An 18,543-nucleotide genomic window follows, 5' to 3' on the forward strand; every position below is an offset into this window, starting at 1 on the left:
TGGTATCCAATGCAAAGTTTGTCATGTTGGGTGTCTTCAGAAAGCTCAGAATGCACTGAGCATGGTTGTTATAGTGATGTTACAGTAATGTTATAGTAAGGTTATAGGTTATTATTTCATGTATCTAGTTATGAGGCTGAAAATGTATTCTCATGCTTAAAGCAAGCCCATGCAAAAGTCTCCAAGAAGGGAGAGGCAGTTCGCACCTCGTCAGGGTATGGATGGGACAAACCCAGCCCAGCCTCACAAGAACAATGGACACTAGCTTAGGCAGGAACAAAAGAATCTGTTAGACCCTCGAGTTAGTCACTCCCTTCCTTTGGGCAGTCATTTTGCCAGGTTCTCTCTTCCACTAACATCTACAGACACCGCCAGCACCAGGCGACTGAAACGCTGATCAAAGGGGAGAGCCTGACTGAAAAGTAACCAGCCAGCCTGTGGTTACTGTGGTAACCAGCCAGCCTGACTGAAAAGTAACCAGCCAGCATCTAAGTTTTTAAGGACATTGAAAGTGTAAAGATCAGCTTAGAATGTGTTTTGTTTTTATTTCATTTGACCAAATCTGACTTGTTATGCTTTGATTTATAATCACTTAAGGTCTGTCTTTATAGCTAATAAATCTGTTTGTTTATTCTACCTGAAGCAGTACGTTTGGTTTGAAGTGTCAGAGGCTCCCCTTGGGATAGCAAGCCTGGTACATATCAATTTCTTTGTTAAATTGACTAACGTATATAAGCTTGCAGTGTCCTTTGGGCATAACTGGACACTGCAAGACGGAGGTTCCCAGGGTTGTTTCTGAGACCAGAGATATTGGCTAGTGTCATTTGCTTGCAAGTTGCTGGGAGCAGCTTACCTGCCAGAGACCGTGCATGAACAGCCCAGGAGTGGGGGCTCTCACAGCAGAGCAGGGTAAGGCTGGCTCAAGGATTGGAGTGACCAAACAGATCACTGGTCCAGACCACACCAGAGGGGAAAATCACAGGTACATTTTGCACATCCCAGGATGCGCTGCGCTCCTTTTCCGCATTCCCACAACACCTAGTGATGAATGGTGTTGCCAGGCACTGTGGGATTCATACCTACAGTCCATTGCTCTCGCTGTTGACAATGGTGCCCCGAATGTGGACACGATCTGTCGATGGAGAAAATGTAGACACGCTTTGGCAACTTTGCTTTTGTTGATTTTTCCTTGTTGACAGTTTCATTGACAAAACTTGCCAGTGTAGACAAGCCTTTAGAAGGCGTTTACAAAAAACAAAACAAAACAAAACAAAACAAAAAAACCTACAAAAGGAAAGGGTGAGGTAATGTGTAGTGTTTCTTTAGCCTATAGCAAGCTGCCAGGTGGTAAGAGATGGCGGAAGATTCCAAGCAGAAATCCACTGAAAAAGAGGAGTTTCCAGGATAAGTTCCTCCTTCAGTGTCAGAAAGCAACTCTTCCTATTTTTCTTTACCATTGGCACAAGACTGAAGGCTAGATAGTGATGCCTCATCAGGGCATCTGCAGCATAATTCCTTGTTACCTGAGCTATAGGGTCCTGTAAAATGTAACTTGCTGTCAAAATCACTCCATTACAAAGTTGTGCGGAGGAGAGCTGCTCATGTATAATAATTCTTACATAGGGGGTTTTTGTTTCTTTGTTAGTCAGTGGAGAGGCTAATCAGAAAACACCTCTCAGTAAAGGCATCTTGGGTTGGTTTTAGGTCACTTAAGTTATGTCTACACTGCAATTAAATGTCCATGGCTGGCCCATGTGAGCTGACTCAGGCTTATAGGGCTCAGGCTAAGGGATTGTAAAATTGCAGTGTATATGTTTGGGCTCAGAGTGGAGCCTAAGCTCTGGCCCTCCACAAGGTGGAAGGGTCCCAGAGTCCAGGCTCCAGTCTGAGCTAAAATATCTACCCAATATTTCAGAGCCCTGCAGCCCAAGCCTCATGAGCCCAAGTCAACTGACACGGGCCAGCTGCAGGGGTTTAATTGCAGTGTAGATGTACCCCTTTTCTAATGACTCTAGGGATTTAAAACTCTCAAATTCCATCTCATTGAATATACTGAATAAAAGCAAAAGACACTAAAAAAGACACCTTGTAAAGATTGCAGGAGCCTGTTAAAGGCACTGCAATTCTTTCCACTGACTTCAGTGGGCTTTGGGTCAGACTGTAAGTCAAACCTTATTTAGTGATGCTGAAAGCTCAGATCAGTCTGGTTTCATCTTCAAAGTCTGTTCCCAACTTCAGTCACAGTCTATCAGCTCCTAATTATAAATCAAAGAAATCCAAAGATAAATAGTTGTCATTTGGTAAATCGTGAGAATTGAATGTACATGTGGAGAACTGGAGCTACCTCATCAAAATCTAAAGGAAAACACAATCATCTTCAAATGCTGTCCTTTGTCCTCATTTTGTGCTTTCTGTCTACAGTGAAAAATTTGAACTCTGGTTTGATTTCATTACTTATCAAACTTCTTGTTAGTCAGCCAATTTTTAATCAAAATAGAGACATTGTTCTCCCTGCATCCCTGAGAATATTGTTGTTTATATATGGTTTCTACAAAACATAAATAAATAAATAAATAAAATTTCTGTAATGGGGATAAATAAACATTCAAGTTTATGGATCTTCATTGAAGTGACTGAACCGATGTCTTGACCCTACAAACATATTCACACGCATAACCTTATTGATGTGAGAAAAGCCATTGGTTTCAAAGGAACTACGCACAATAAAAGTTGTGTGTAAGTGTATACAAGATTAGGCCCCAATGTATGGCAAGGGAGCTATTGTGTCTGGCTGATCCCTTCCATAGAAACACCTGCTAGAATTTACAGATCAAAGCTGAGTGAAATTCAAAGAGGTTTGGAACATGGTGGGGGATCAATATTTTATTTTTAATTTCAGCTGAAATTAGCAAATTTTGTCTGACTTCCATCCAGATCTATAAAACCCTTCCTCTGTGCCTAAAACTTAGCATAGTTCCTCCAAAACTGATCTGAGTTTGGGGTTTATAATACTCTAAAGTAGGACAGTTTTGCCTGGTTTGGGGGCTATTCTGAATCTTTCATGATGATTTGGTAAGTAAAGATTACTAGATTAAGAAAAATAGTATCAGGCAGCATGGCTTGTGATTCAGTTTGTTTCATTCAATATTTTTACCCAAATTGTAAACCTATACGTCAAGAGATTCAAAAATGGATTAGTGATCTTGGGTGTCTCAATTTTTGAGAGTTCAAGCTGAGATCTTCAGAGAGTTGATGTTCAGCATTATCTGACAATCAGGCCACGTTTAAGGTTGGGCACCCAAAGTTGGGAACTTAAAACTCACTAGTGGCTTTTGAAAATTTTGGCCTTATGTAAAAGTACCACATTCTGGGAACATCACCTTTGAAGTTATAAGCTGGTGAAGAGAATTCCTACCTGTACCTCTTGTGTGAGCAAGGACTACTGCCACTCAGATAGGGCTGGGGGATTGCCTACAATGGAGGGCAGGCAATATTTCTAGCAATGGGACAGCTTTTAACTTAACCAGGGGCTCCGTAGGAACCCTGATCCTCAGACCTTGCTGAGGAGATGAGCCATATCTGCATATCCCTTGCCATGCCCCCCTTCAAGCCAGTGCCCCCAGCTCTTGGGGCTGTACTGGGTGCGCATAAGGCACCTCAGCAGAGGGAAAGTTATAGTTGCCTACAGTAGAAGCCAATGTAGACCCTGTGCTGAATCTAATTCTATGTGTAAAATGGATAAGTCATTCTCCTCTTAAACAGAACTTTATTTATTACATAAAGGAAATATGATGCAAGCAGAATACATGGGAAGTTTTAACATATCTCTGTGAAGTAAACAGTGAAGCAACTTGAGGACTGTCATCAATGTACTGAAGTGTACACAAACTAAGCTAGCATTTAGACTTCCCCCTTATCCAGTTTCCTCATACTGGAAGCATGTTTCTTTCGTGATTGGTGCTATTTAGAAAAGTTACCCTAAAACGCAGGCGAGCTCATAACACTCTAAACAGGAAGCTTCCCCCACTGCTGCTGATCTCATTGAATCTTAGCCAGAATAACCCTCTCTCTTCACAACAAACAGAGGAGCAACCTCTGGCAGTGTAATCAGCAGGCTGCTACAGCTGCATTATAGCAGGATCAGATTGCATTTTTCCCATTGTATCTCCCCCAATCCCAAGTCCTGTCTTCAACAAGAATTGATAGCAGAGAAGCAAGCTCAACAGGCTTCAGGAATTCGCCAATTCTCTTTCAAAAGAACTGCTTACAGGAATTTGGTTGGTGAGTACTTTGTAAAAGTCTTTGTTTTGCAAAAGACTTTCTTTGGGGAAAGAAGACAAGAAATTCTGCCCAAAGGATGTCAAAATTTGGTTGGTTTTTCCTTAGCATGTGTTAGGTACTGTAGTCAGATGTCCAGATGCAAAGTCTAGTACTTAGGGATTGCAAAAATGTAGATTTTTGTTTCCTAAAGAGACTAAGCGCTCTTACAATAGGAACTATTTGCTGGTAGTGAACTTGTCAGCATATGGGCATTTTGGCAAGCTTGGAAGTGGCTGCTTAGAACCAAACCATCAGTGAAACATTTTATGCTAATTTAGATCAGGAACCCAGAGTTTGTCATGAAACGTCTCATGCTTTTCAAACAATGCTTGCACTCAACTGAATACGGTGGAAGCTCCAGCGAGAGAGGCAGATTTATTCAGGCAGAGTTTTGTGGTCCATCAGCTAGATTGTTTTCAAATCCTATGAGCCCATGCCTTTAGAGGCAATTACAGTTCTAAGAATCAGCAGAATGCTCTGTCTGCTGTAGCAGAATTACACAAATCTCATGTAACTATAAATCAATTTCACTCATTATTAAAATCAAAAGAATATTTTCTCTGTCTTGTCCATAGATCATTTAAACAATGAACAAGGTAATGACTGTTGTCATACTGAATGAAAAAATAGAACAAGCAACAAAAAATAATTTGTGCAATATTCTACTTCGGATCAGCATGAACTTGAGCTTCTTTTATGATAACTCTGTAATGAAAGCAGAATGATATTTAATTGGATTTAAAAACAAGTGACAAAATCTAAATAACTACACGCTAGATTTGGTATACGGAATATAAGAGAAGAAGGATACATAGCACTAATGTTCAGTGAGGGGAAAATGGACGAAGGAGAAAATGACGGGGGTGGGGGAACAGAGATATGAAAAATGTCAGTGTGACTCAGTTCTCTAAATTAGTCAGAAAAGTACTTCTGGCAAAATGTAAAATAAACCGTCCTTCCTGAAAGTCTTATGGACAGACGTGAAGGCAGGAAGTTCAGCTGTAGGATAGATAGGAACAATAAGGGCATGCTTTCTGAATTGCCAAGAACTAGCACCTAATAATGTTATGTAACAAAGCTTGAAGGTCACAACAAAACTGAATATTATATCTTAGAGTCATTAAACTAATGAAACAAATGTAAAGATTTCAAACAAGTAATTTTAACATGTTAAGGGGGGGATCATTGTTTATCCCTAATGGAACCACTTGACAGTTCCATGTAATATTTCATCTTAAAGTATATTAAGTATAAAGGGTATATTAAGTTGACCAAATTGGTGGTGCCTGTCCCCTGCCTACAATGAAAAGTGAAAAGCAAACCTGGAGGAAAATGAATTATTTTTTAAACATCCTTTACATCTGGTAATCTAAAGCAGTCAGTGTCTTTCAGAAACTTTGTATTGAAATTCTGTAAACCTTATCAATGTATGTAGATGGCCTGATCCTAAGTTGGTTAGTGTAAACTTCCATATCTACTTTTAAGTCAATGGAGCTAAGTCCACTTGCAAAAGCTGAAGATTTGACCTGAACAGTCTTGTCTAACATATATACTACCCGCCGGATCGGCGGGTAGCGATCAATCTATCAGGGATCGATTTATCACATGTAGTGTAGACGTGATTAATCGATCCCCGGTTGCTCTCCCGTCAACTGCTGAACTCCAGCTCGGGGAGAGGCAGAAGCAAAATCAATGGGGAGCCATAGTCATTGATCCAGCGCTGCGAGGATGCATAGTAAGCGATTCTAAGTCGATCTAAGATAAGTCGACTTCAGCTACGCTATTCTCATAGCTGAAGCAGCATGTCTTAGATCAATTCCCCCCCTCCCACCCTGGTGTAGCCCAGGCCTTAGTGTGTAGGCAGAAGACTTTCCATAAAATTGGCCTCAGACCCTTCTGCTAAAATCCCTCCCAAGCTCCTATGTTCGAAATATTGCTAGTATTCTAAAAATTCTAGTGTTTTTATCACAATCTTGAAAATCTAGCAGCTATTTATGTTAATTTTTTATGTTTACTAGTGCAGATTCCAGGGGAAGGGGAAGTTGGGGACAGATCTTCAGCATTGCTCTATTGAAAATTCATGCAAAAATCTAGGAAAAAATAACAAAAACAGAAGCACCTCGCATAACCCCCAAAGACATTTAGTTCTTTCATTTAAAGATGCTAAGTCTTTAAGCAGTAGTGGGTAGTCTGGCATGGACAATAGGGAGATGATAATTGTCCTATCTATGCACTCTTTAACATCAGCTTGTTGGGCAGACCCTGATAGCAGGATCTGCTCAAATGGAACCTCCACAAATATAGTTGAACTAAGAATGATCTCCATTCTATGGGTCCTTGAACCATTCTACAGTGGGCATATTATTTTCTGTTAAATTTTATAGAATGGCTCAAAAACAGAAAAAAATATCATTTTCTGTTGATTCCTTCTGGCCCACAAGGCCCTGTTGTCAGCTGCAATAAAGGATTAGCCAGCTGAAGACTTGGCCTTGTGGCATAACACTGAGTCTTGAGCCTAGTGGCGGTCGTAGTACTTGCCCAGTGTTGTTTAGGTGCACCATGAAAGAAGAGACTCTTTACAGTTGCTTTCCTCCTTAACACATGCAGGGTACCTACATGCCACAGGCCTGGAGTTGGTTCAGGGCCTGTAAGATATTGCAGGATATTTTATAATTGGCACACAGTTTACAGTCCAGTAATTGTTGCTTCATATCAAAACAGGAAGACCAGTCAATCTTCTGAGGTGAACGTGAAACAGAAAAATTGGACATTTTACCCAGCAGACATTCTTCCTTCATACTTTAGATTCAGAAATAAATTCTGGTGTGTGCTTTTTTTATTGTTGTTGGTATTATCAGGTCAAAAGCAAAACTTCTGACTGCTTCCTGAAATATATATATCATGGTTTGTTTAGACTTGCTTTGTTTCAATCACTTTTTATTTTTTAGAGGGAGAAGAAACAGATGTGTGAGAAACAGCATTTCAACATTCAAATATTAATTGAGTGCAAACAGAAACCACTGTCTAGTCCTAGCTTTTCCAAATCAAGCTACATTCAGTAAATATTTGTCTTGTAGGGATGCTGTCAGATTAAAAAATGGTAGGCCTGGTTTTCTTCTTCCTTAAAGCAGTGTCAGTGAGAAAAACATGGTGCTATCATTTGTTTAAAAGTACTGCGTGGATCAAAATACTTTTTCTACCACAAGGCAAAACCCTGCTTTTGTTAGTTCAATGATGAGAATGGGGACATAATCCAGTTTGGGATCCTACTGATTAGTATAAATGGGGGGAAATTATATATATATTTTAAGCACAGTGAATTAACCAAAGGAACTAGTGGACTAAATTAAGTCAGAATTGCTATCTAGTTAGATATTTTTTCCTTAATTTTAAACTGAACTAAATAAAACCTAAGACTATGCACAAAATTTCATAACCTATGTCTTACAGTTCCTGAATTTACCATATCTTTTGCATTTTTCCCCTCTTCCATTTCCTGTGCTATCAGTTTGAATAAGTCACTTTCATGGTCACTGAAATGTCACTTGATGCTTTTTTCTAACGCTGTCAGTTGCTAATATATGAACCACCTTTTATTTTTCTTTCCATTTAGTCAGACAGAAGAAAATGTTTGCTGCTAAATGCTAGTTACTATAGAAATTAGTGCAGAACAGGCTACAAAGCAAAATAAGTATATTCAAAAGGTCTAACACTGCAGGTAGTGAAAATTGTATTCCTGAAAAGTGGTCAGAAAAGTTTAGGTTTTTTTTTTCAGCAAAATCCCTACAAATGTAGAGAAAGTTTTCTGCTATTTCTAGCCATTACCATAATATAAAGGGACAGATCCCAGGTTGTCTCCTTTGTGCCACTCTGGCTATCGGACTTACAGCTCCTTATAGGGATAGTTGGGGATTCTCATCATAAAGGAATTCACAGTTAGGAGTCCTGTCATAAGGAAGTTCCCATTTGGCTTGCAGCTGCCTCTTTACCACTCACTTTCCCCCACCTTCAGGCAGGGAGGGTCATGGACCAGGTATAGCTATTATTCACAAGTATATGTTATGTAGGTTATCACTAATCAGTGTTGAAAAGGCCTGTATACCACCCTAGACCATCAGATAACCTTATGCCACAGAAAACCCCATTTTAGGAATGGTCTAGAAAGTTTTAAAGTTTATTGGGACTACTGTTTGTAACTCTCCAACTGTAAAGTCAAATGCAAGAGTTATCTTTAGTTCCATTGTACAGAGCTCAGAGGGAACTCTAGAAGTAACCTATCTTACCTTCTGACATGGCTTTAAAGTCAGTCATCTTGGGACTTACTAGAGGGCATGGTCCCACTGGAGAATTGGAGTCTCCTTTTTCCAGTAGTAAAATGTTCCTGTTTCTAACTCTATGGGCCAATAAGATCTTGAGTTTAAATTCCTGATATTCTGATGTAAAGAAAAGCTGTCACTGATGCATGATTGAATCATTCCTGTCCCGAAGTCAATGGGACCACATGTGGAGTAAGATGCTACTCTGGTGGAGTGAGCATACCTGAATCTGGCCAAGTATGATCAGGGGTTGGGGGAAGTAAATGGAGAGAGCACTAATATACACTCTTCATGTTCAGTCCATCCCTTTCAGTCTCCGGCATGCAACTGGCAAAAATTGTACATGCTCCAGTTGCTTCTGATCCCCAGAGCAGAAGATCATACATAATACATTTTGAATTGTGCTTTATTGTACATACTACCTTAAAAATAATAATTCCACTTGAATCTTAAATCTTAAGGCCTCCATTGAACACTAAGCAAGCATTTGTAAAACTTTTGGTTTTGTAGAGTTACATTTGTTTGTTAAGCAGCAGTTGAATTTGATACTGGATTTTGTTTTTCTTTTTATCTGATATGAGAAATTCCTAAACTGCAAAAAGAGCCTCAGACAGTAAGTGTTAGAACCTTCACCCATTCCCCCCAAGATGACGCAATATACTAGGAATGTTTGACTGTAGGGGAATTTAGTAAGAAGATAAAGGGCATTCTGTATTGACTTGTTCTTGAGAATGAGGCAGATGTGCAATTATATAGGCTGAATTTCCTCTTGGGAAACTACCCAAACATTGGCAATCTCGTAAGGGCTATTTTCAATAAAATACTCTTTTCAATGAGGCAAGGGGGGATGGGAACAGGACTGCAACTGTTTCACTGAGATTTTTTGTTCCTTGTGCAAATGCAGTAATTTCTTCTTAAACTCCCTCAACTGAATATCTTCTTGTTATATAGTTACGGTTACACAAGTTGCTATTATAAAGTGTCATTTTCAAATGCTAATTACTTGGTCAAATGTTTCCCTTTTTGGCTTAATACACAAAATGTTTGTTCTCAGCCTGGGATGAAACCTTTTTGGGGGTTTTGAAGGATTGAGCAAAAACTGGTTAAGCATTTTTTGAGAACAAAAAGATATATATTTCCTATCTCTGGAATAGGAAACCAGAATTCTAGATTTAAACCTGAGGGATTGGAATCCATAAGTCCCAGTATATAGGGAGGGTTCAGGTGCAAACTTGGGACTGATCCAAGGTCCACCTGAGTTTTGAATTAGGCCTACATTATCTTGAGAAGCAGTATGGAGGGCTCCATAAGCATGGAAAGTGGGGCATTAAATAAAATATAGGGGCTATTCAGGGATTGAAAGTACTCAGAAATCTTTCTCATTCCAAATTCTCCTCAAAACATAAAAGTGAGACATGGTACAAAATGTCTCTGAATATCTACTTCTGATGAACTCATGAAAGACTGAGGAATTCTAAAATCCAGTTAATTTGGATATTGATTTTACTTCTTTACCCAGCTCAAATGATGTCAGGTCAGGCATTATCTTTATTCCCTGACAAATATTTATTCTCCACTCACTCTCGAAATAATTGCTGACTTAGAATGTGTCTCTTTCTCTCTATATAATAATCCTGGTTATGGATTTAAAAAATGTACTAATGTAAACCACAAACTGCAATTCAGACTTAACTCAGATACTGAATGTAATTGTATATTTCTAGCAGTTCAGGATGCCTTGTACAGAACTCTTTATTGAAACAATGTGGTCTAGACCTCTGACCAAATAGTGAATTATAAATGTGATACACTAAAACTGCTTCTCTAGCCTCAGATAAAATAGACCTTCTCCACAAACCTACACATACAAAGAAAAACACTGGTAAGAAAAATGCATCATAAGATGCATCCACATCCTAAAGACAACGGATGCAGTTGGGAAACCTCAAAGGGCACATTTTGCCACCCTTACTCATTCTGAGTCATCACAGTCACTGTGGATAAGGGTGGCAGAATTTGACCCCAAACCAGACCTTTTAGAGCTAGGTACTAAAGGGAATCATTTGGTTGTATTTCTCATTTAACTGGTTTTGCGGGTTTGTGTCACTATCTTGATGCTATATTATTTGTATACAAACTCATTTTATTTTATTTGGACATGTATCATTCTTATGCATCTCATAGAATTACATGGGGAATTAGATCCATACAGCGAAGCTTAAGCAAATTCGGGCAGTCCTCCTGAACTCCTCCTCAGAGTCGATTTGGTTTTTATTTGTTTTTCATGCACTGTGTGAATGTCACTCAAGATGGAAATGGATCATTTGCCCTTCTTGGCTGATTAGAAACTGGAGACTGTCTAAGCTCTTTGGTGACAGGAGAGCACGAATACTTCCCAAAGGAAGCACATGCTGCTGGCAACCCTTAAATATGTTCTAGATCTCAAAAGGCAAAGATGCCTGGCAGCAAGCATTTCAGCTAATGGTCTCACTTAATATTTTGAGAAAGCAGTGGCCAGGCAACACTTAATAAACAGTTGTTGTTTTTTTTAATCATCAAGCAGGCCAGTCTGTGACATGGAAACAGCATTAATCACAGTGTCAGTGGCCTTTGGTCAGTGATTTCCTGAGGCCGCTGAGCAGGCCGGATATCAATTGCTGATATCAGCAACATGAATCATGAGTTGTTGCTTTCTTGATTACAATACCTGGAAGGAGTGAAAGGAATATCTTGAAATGTCTCCGCTTTTCAGAGAGAGAGCACAAAGGGGAATTGCTAGGCAACCGATCAGTCTCTCCAACAGCCCATAGCTGCAGAGTTCCACAGGCCTTTATCCTGGCACCTCTTGTGTTCAATGTTTACTTTTATTAATATAGTGCCAAAAATGTGATGGATGCCCGACAGACTAATTAAACACTTAAATTGCCTAGAAGTGCTTACAGTCTAATTTTAGACATGATACAGTGAGTTAAAGCAGCAAACAGTGAGAATAATGGAATGGAGAACAAAGGTTACAATCATAAGATCACATGGTTATTTAGGTCTGTTAACTGAATGCCTTAACAGTTCCACAAAATATACATAATATTATAAAATATGGGTGTACATATATCTATCTACATACAGATATGATATACACGCTGAAAACCACCTGCTTTATAGAAACTAAGTTTTTATCTGGAAGGATTGAATTGAGGATGGGAGTGTGGTGCTAGTTATGAACAATTAGCGCCGCTATTAGGTGTGTTCAGTAGGGAACATATAACCAGGAGATGATGGGTCCATATAAACAGGAGCTAAAGACAGTCTTGAATTAACCTGAAGCATAGTGTGTTGTGTCTCTATAATCTCTATAGGGAGGGTGTGAGATTAGAGAAATTGGTAAAACAGGATGTATGGTGACGGACACAGGCAAGAGGAAGAATTTTGTAACAGACAAAGGATAAAGGGGCAAAACACCTAGCTTGTTTTAAGACTGGGCTTGATGAGTTTATGGAGGGGATGGTATGATGAGATTGCCTACAAGGGCTTTGTGGGCCATCCACAACAGGACACTGAGTTACTATGGAGAATTCTTTCCCAGGTGTCTAGATGGTGAGTCTTGCCCACATACTTAGGGTCTAACTGATTGCCATGTTTGGGTCAGGAAGGAATTTTTCCCCAGGCCAGATTGGCAGAGACCCTGGGAGGTTTTTCACCTTCCTCTGCATCATGAGGCACAGATTACTTGAATTAGAATAAAGATGGATTCTCTGTAACTTGAAGTCTTTAAATCAAGTTTAGAGGATGTCAGTAACTCAGCCAGAGGTTATGGGCCTACTACAGCAGTGGATGGGTGAGGTTCTGTGTCCTGCAATGTGAAAAAGGTCAGACAAATATGAGCGTAACAGTCCTATCTGGCCTTAAAGTCTGAGTCTAGAAAGGCAAGTCAGAAAGATTAATGCAGATGACAGGGTGAGGTAAGACATGCAAGTAAATTCAGCTGATGACATTGAAATGAATTAATTGAAAACATTTGGCATCAGAAAGTCAGTCAGTAGTTGGTGAAATCCACAGAACTTCTTTCTGGAGAAAGTGCAGAAGATTCTTGTAGCAAGATAACAAGAAATTCCTCTAGTATGGAGACAGTGGGGGAACTTTCTATGGATCATTCAACTCTGGATGGAACATACTGACTATTATAATGATGTGGGCCATTATAATAGTGCTAGCAATGCTACTATTTAGGGACAGGAAGGAAATAATAATATTTATCTAATGAAAATATCAGTTGGAGTTTGGGAAGATATAATATTCTTACTTTGTGTCCAACCCTGAAATCCGTTTCTCCCATGAGTAAGCCAACTGAAGCTAAAGTGACTACTTGCATAAGTGACAACTGGGCCGGGGACAGGGGCAGCTCTAGGTATTTTGCCACCCCAAGCACAGCAGGCAGGCTGCCTTCGGAGGCTTGCCTGCGGGAGGTCCCCGGTCCCGCGGATTCGGCGGCACACCTGTGGGAGGTCCGCCGAAGCCGCGGGACCGGTGGACCCTCCGCAGGCATGCTGCCAAAGGCAACCTGCCTGCCGCCCTCGTGGCGACCAGCAGAGTGTCCCCCGTGGCTTGCCGCCCGAAGCACGCACTTAGCATGCTGGTGCCTGGAGCTGCTCCTGGCAGGGGAACATAAAACACTACCTTTGTGAAAAGTACCATGGAAACTCTCTTGACAACATGTGGCGAGAACTTCAGTTTCATTGCTGTTTGTATGATTTTTCAGAATTATTTTATTAATTAAAAATCAGTTTGCTTCATCCAAAGACCAATTATTATATCTTGAGCAGAAATTAACCCTTTCGAAATCTGGTTCTAGAAATACAATCTAATCATATCATGTTATTGAACACAACATGAGTTTCGACTTCTTGAAACCTTGCCAAAATATAATATGGATAGATTATTTTAAATGGCAGGGGCAAGAGCTGAAATGAAGCATATGAAACAAGTGAAAGGCAACTGTGTTTCTATCTTTAGTTTGGCAGAAAAATATAATGGAGCCATGAAAGACTTTAACAATGTAGTTTTTCTTCTGTTAAAACAATTCCCTCAATCCCCAAAATCTCATTTCTTATAGAAAACATTGAATGACGATATACCTCAGCATCACTAGTCACATGAAATATTAAAATTTCAGTGGGAAAAACCTTTTAAGCCCTACTGGATCCAGATTGAATTTTGGATGGCTCATGCATTACAAATTACTTCTAATACTCATTGTGTGCTCTATGTTTTTTTTCACTAGATTTTTGTTTTCAGAATTTCATCTCTGCTTTCATTTACATATAAAGGCCAGAGATTGGAATTAAACTGAATAAACAGAAGGAAAAAATATCACTTGTCAATTATCAGGAGAGGAATGATATTCTTGTCATTAAGGCACTGACTGGGGACTGAAGATCAGGGTTCAGTTTGTGGCCCTGCCATGATTTCTGTGTGGCCACTGCAAATAAACTAATCTCTATGGCCCAGATCCTCAAAGATATTTAGATTCCTAACTTTTGAGGATCTGGGCTCATATGCCTCTGTTCTCCATCTGTAAAGTGGTGGTGATAATTCCCTGTTTCCAAAGGCTGTTGTGAGGGGGAAAAAAGTGTTAATGTTTCCTGGTCAGATAGAAATGATAGATGTAGGTTACAGCTAGTAATGCTTTCATTTTTCTAGTGAACTAAAAGTTTGGCCCAAAGTCTGACTGAGACAAAATTCCTCTCATAAATCCATGTTCATATAACCAAAGAAAATGACACCTCCCATGTATCTGATGTAACAAGCTAAGCCAGGCAGGATTGAGATAATAGGCCCCTTCTTCTTCTGTATCTGAGTTTACAAGAAGTGTGAGGAGAGAGGTTGTCAGGTTGTGTAAGAATTCTGCTGGGGCTTAGGTGCAAGTTAAATAGCTGAGCAACTTGGCAGCATTGGGATGTAGGTGGTTTTTCACATACCAATCAGAGAAAACTTGGATGCCTAAGAGACTTTCCTGGAAGAAATGTAGGCAACTGGGGAATTTAAGCACCTACAGGATTAGGCAGCACCTGAGCAGGCTTTTGAGGATATTGGTAGGGTTACCAAGCCTCCAGGATTGGCCTGGAATCTCCAGGAATTAAAGATTAATTTTTAATTAAATATTGTCATATGATGAAATCTCCAAGAATACATCCAACCAAAATTGGCAATTCTAGATCTCAGTGGTGACTATATGTTGGACCTAGGCACCTAAAGCAGAAGTTAGGCCCCTAAGTCCCATGATGTATCTAGCCCTAAAGCACAACAATGACGTTGGCTATATTTGTAAAGCACCGTATCTAGACATTGTTAGGTGAGATGATCTCTGGTTGCGTAATGGAGGGGCGACGAACAAATGTAGTCCTTGCACTTATTTGAGAGCTTGCCTGCAATGAAGAAAAGTGCATGCTCTATTCTTCTAAAGGGTGTTGCAATACAGATAATCCCTCTCTGCATTGGGTAATTGATGGGTGCACAATTTTTCTCAGTGATCTCATTGTCCACTTAATATTCTGGAACAATTAAGGTATTTTTGATTAGCGTGAAGGTGTTTTGTTTCTGTAAAACAAAACAAATGTAGGCACCAGAAGTCAGATTTTCAAAAAGTGGCCTCTAGATTTACATGCACACCCCTTCATTCTTTATCACTCATACTTACAAATACCATTTTTGCTTGCAGAATTCTAGAAAAGGAGCTTTAGTAGCTTGTGGTGATAAATTATGTGAATGACTTTTCTCAAAATATATAGGGCCAAATTCTCTGCAGGCATAACACTATTTTCTTCAGTGGAATTTTACCAGCAGAAAATATGGCCAATGAACTTAAATTAATCATATTTTGTTTTAAATATATATGTATAGATAGATATATTTTCAGATAGAATCCTAGTTGTTGTGCAATCAATTTAGTTGATCACTTGTACAATGTAAATCTTCTTTAAGGAGTTAAACTGAAGTTGGCTTTGGAAACTGAAATGCCGCATCTAAAGAAATCCATGCTCTGGGATATGCCTTAAATCGTATCTTAAAATAAATGTAACTGCTTGGTGACTCTTAATTGTGTTTCTAATCTGTGCTGAGGATGGGATCTCAGAATCAGAGAACTGAACCTGATCCCTTGCAGAGCACAGCTGAGAATCTAGACCTATGTTTTCTTTACACATATCTCTCTCTCTCTCTCTCTCACTCTCACATATACACACACACACACACTCTCTCTCACACACACACATGCACGTATATCTCACATGAGCTACAGTGTACTTAGTCATATATGTAAAAGTATATTATACTGTTCAAAATCTTGTGGATCAGGATTTTTTTTTCATATTCTTTTGAACAGCATTGTTTCTCAGGAAACTTTATTAAGTATTTATTGTATTTGTATGTTATTCAGAAAGATGAAAGAAATGAAGAGAGGCTGTTTCTTAGTTACTACCTTACTCCTGTTGTTGGGCTGTGTCCCATGGCATGTGACTGCAGACTCAAAAGATGGAGAAGACGACCAGGACATTCCAGGTAAGAGTTTACAAGTTTAACTCTTTCGCCATCTGAAATTGCATGAAACAAGAATCATGGACCTTAACCTTCACCACTAAAGTCCAGAGGGCTTTCCTATTGAACTCAGTGGAAGCAGAACTGGACCTTATCTGAGCAAAGAGCAGTCCTAAATAATGTATTGGACTGTAGCCCTTGCAGTGAGATACTAAGAATGTGGCATAAAAATGTCAGATCTTGTGAAGTAGAGTGTGTGTGTGTGTGTGTGTGTGTGTGTGTGTGTGTGTGTGTGTGTGTGTGTGTGTAAACCAATTGTGAAGCTCTTTCCAAGCTACAGCTTCTGGACTGTCTCCCAACCCTTTTGAAACGCTACAATTCCAAATAAACCCCATGCCAGCTGCTAACATCACTCCATAAGAGCTATACTGTGAATGTGTCCTATGCAATTGGGCAGGGAGTAAGGATTGTTCCTTGCGTGTTTGGGGAGTAGGCGGAATCATGGCTGTACTCTCCACATGTACCAGGGGAAGGAATATGATGGCTCTGGTAGTGGGTGGGGATACACCACTCTCCTTCCCTCCAAAAAACAGGAGCTCACAGAATCGCTCTTCTTTTCAAGAGTTATTCCTCTTACAGTGCAACTAAAGACTACCCCTTACTCAGGCACATCAGTTTTTTCTAGGCATGCCCATTTTAGATACACAGTTACTACATGTGCACAGGCAAATGTATTAACTGCATGTGACATTAGCTTTGTGGGAAAAACTAAGAGGCCATGTTTTAAAAATTTTGATGCAGTTTTCAAAATGTAACAGGTCTTTTTCTCTAAGCCATTCAGAACACAGTATGACAACATCAATACAAGGCAAATCCTGGCCTATGGTGACATGGCAGTAATGGGCATATAAACGCATCTGTAAGCAGGCATTCACACCAGATTACCTAATTCTCAATAGGTTGGGCCCCTCTGGTCCCCCCAAAACCTTCCCAGGGGACCCCAAGACCCAGATTCCTTGAGTCTCACAACAAAGGGAAATAAGCCATTCCCTCCCTCCTCCCTTCTTCCTCCCAGCTCCTTCCCCCCCTGGGAACACTAGGAGATCACCTGATTCAACTTTTTGAATCACCACACCGAGAGGAGTGTTACCTTCCCCCTCACCCAGAGGCAATACAAGCTGCATGAATATAACACAAAGAGAAAATTTATCCTTCCCTTCTCCCCACCAATTCCCTTGAACCTTAACTAGGAGAAAAAAATTAAACAAGTCTTAAAAGCAAAACTTTTAATAAGAAAGAAAGAAAAAAGTAAAAGGTTTATCTATCTCTGCACTTTAGATGGTAAACAGTGACAGGGTCTTTCAACTTATAAACAATAGAAAGAAACTTTCTCCAGCAGAAACACAATTTAAGCTACTTCCAGCAAGTACACATATGCAAATGAAACAAAAAAACAAAAGACTATGATCGCCTTTTCTTACTCACAATTCTGAATAGATAAGAGACTGTAGCAGGGAGATTGGCAGAAACCTGGTTGCACTTCTAGTCCCGTCCAGGACCCAGAGAGAACAAAGCCAAACCCAAAACCCACAAACAAAGGCTTCCGTCCCATGAGATTTGAAAGTATCTTGTCTTCTGATTGGTCCTCTGGTCAGGTGTTTGGGGTCCCTGTTTGTTAACCCTTAACTATCTGTTTATGACAAGGTGGCAGCCACTAAGTGATTGGGAGGATATCAGAATAGGATTAGCACTCTATAGGCTCAGGATGGGCTTTATAGCTGTAGCATCAGGGAGGGAATATCTAGCCCAGGATGAACAGTCATCACCCACACCAATGTTCATGAGATAAAAGTATTAATTCTGCATAGTCATTAGCTACAATAGAAATATAGTCAGTGTAGTCAGATTTTATTTTAATCAGTGTCATCAAATTTGAAAATAACATCCTAGCTCTGCACCAAATAAATTCCCTCCTTTCATAATCAGGTTGGGTCATTCTGGAGAAATTTGCCCTTACATTTACCTCTCTGCCTTGAAGTCTAAAAATAAACTCCCTTTTTTGCAAAAGCTGACATGATTTCATAACATGCATCCTTTCTATACTGTACAGTACAAACATTTTCTTTTGACAAACTCATTGCTTCCTAATAGCTTGTGAAACTCTTGTTTCTTATTACAATTTCAACAGCCTTGATAAATTGTTGCACAGACCATTTCAATTTCTAGTTCAATTACTAAACTAAAAAGCCTAGTAGACTAAGCTTCACGATCTTCTTGGGGGTGGGAGGGAAGGGTCATGAACAACAAAGCACAGTGCTTACAGCTTACTGCTTGTTTTTGCTTTTAAGCACAACTGAAAACTCAAGCCCCTTCTCAA

General features: G+C 39.7%; 1 protein-coding gene across 6 annotated transcripts in view; it reads left to right on the forward strand.

Annotated features, from left to right (window-relative positions):
* The first annotated feature begins 3,961 nt into the window (after positions 1–3,961).
* TFPI (tissue factor pathway inhibitor) overlaps positions 3,962–18,543 on the forward strand; it is a 61,310-nt gene continuing 46,728 nt past the window's right edge. For 3 of the 6 annotated variants that reach the window (XM_050916442.1, XM_050916448.1, XM_050916446.1), the window contains exon 1: positions 16,058–16,190. In XM_050916442.1, coding sequence (XP_050772399.1) covers positions 16,058–16,190 — 133 coding nt within the window. Of the gene's footprint in view, positions 4,282–6,035; positions 6,056–16,057; positions 16,191–18,543 lie in introns of those variants that run through there. The other 3 variants (XM_050916444.1, XM_050916443.1, XM_050916445.1) reach the window with 3 other exon arrangements.

The sequence above is a fragment of the Gopherus flavomarginatus genome, chromosome 10 (assembly GCF_025201925.1).
Source record: "Gopherus flavomarginatus isolate rGopFla2 chromosome 10, rGopFla2.mat.asm, whole genome shotgun sequence".
NCBI classification, from domain to species: Eukaryota; Metazoa; Chordata; order Testudines; family Testudinidae; genus Gopherus; species Gopherus flavomarginatus.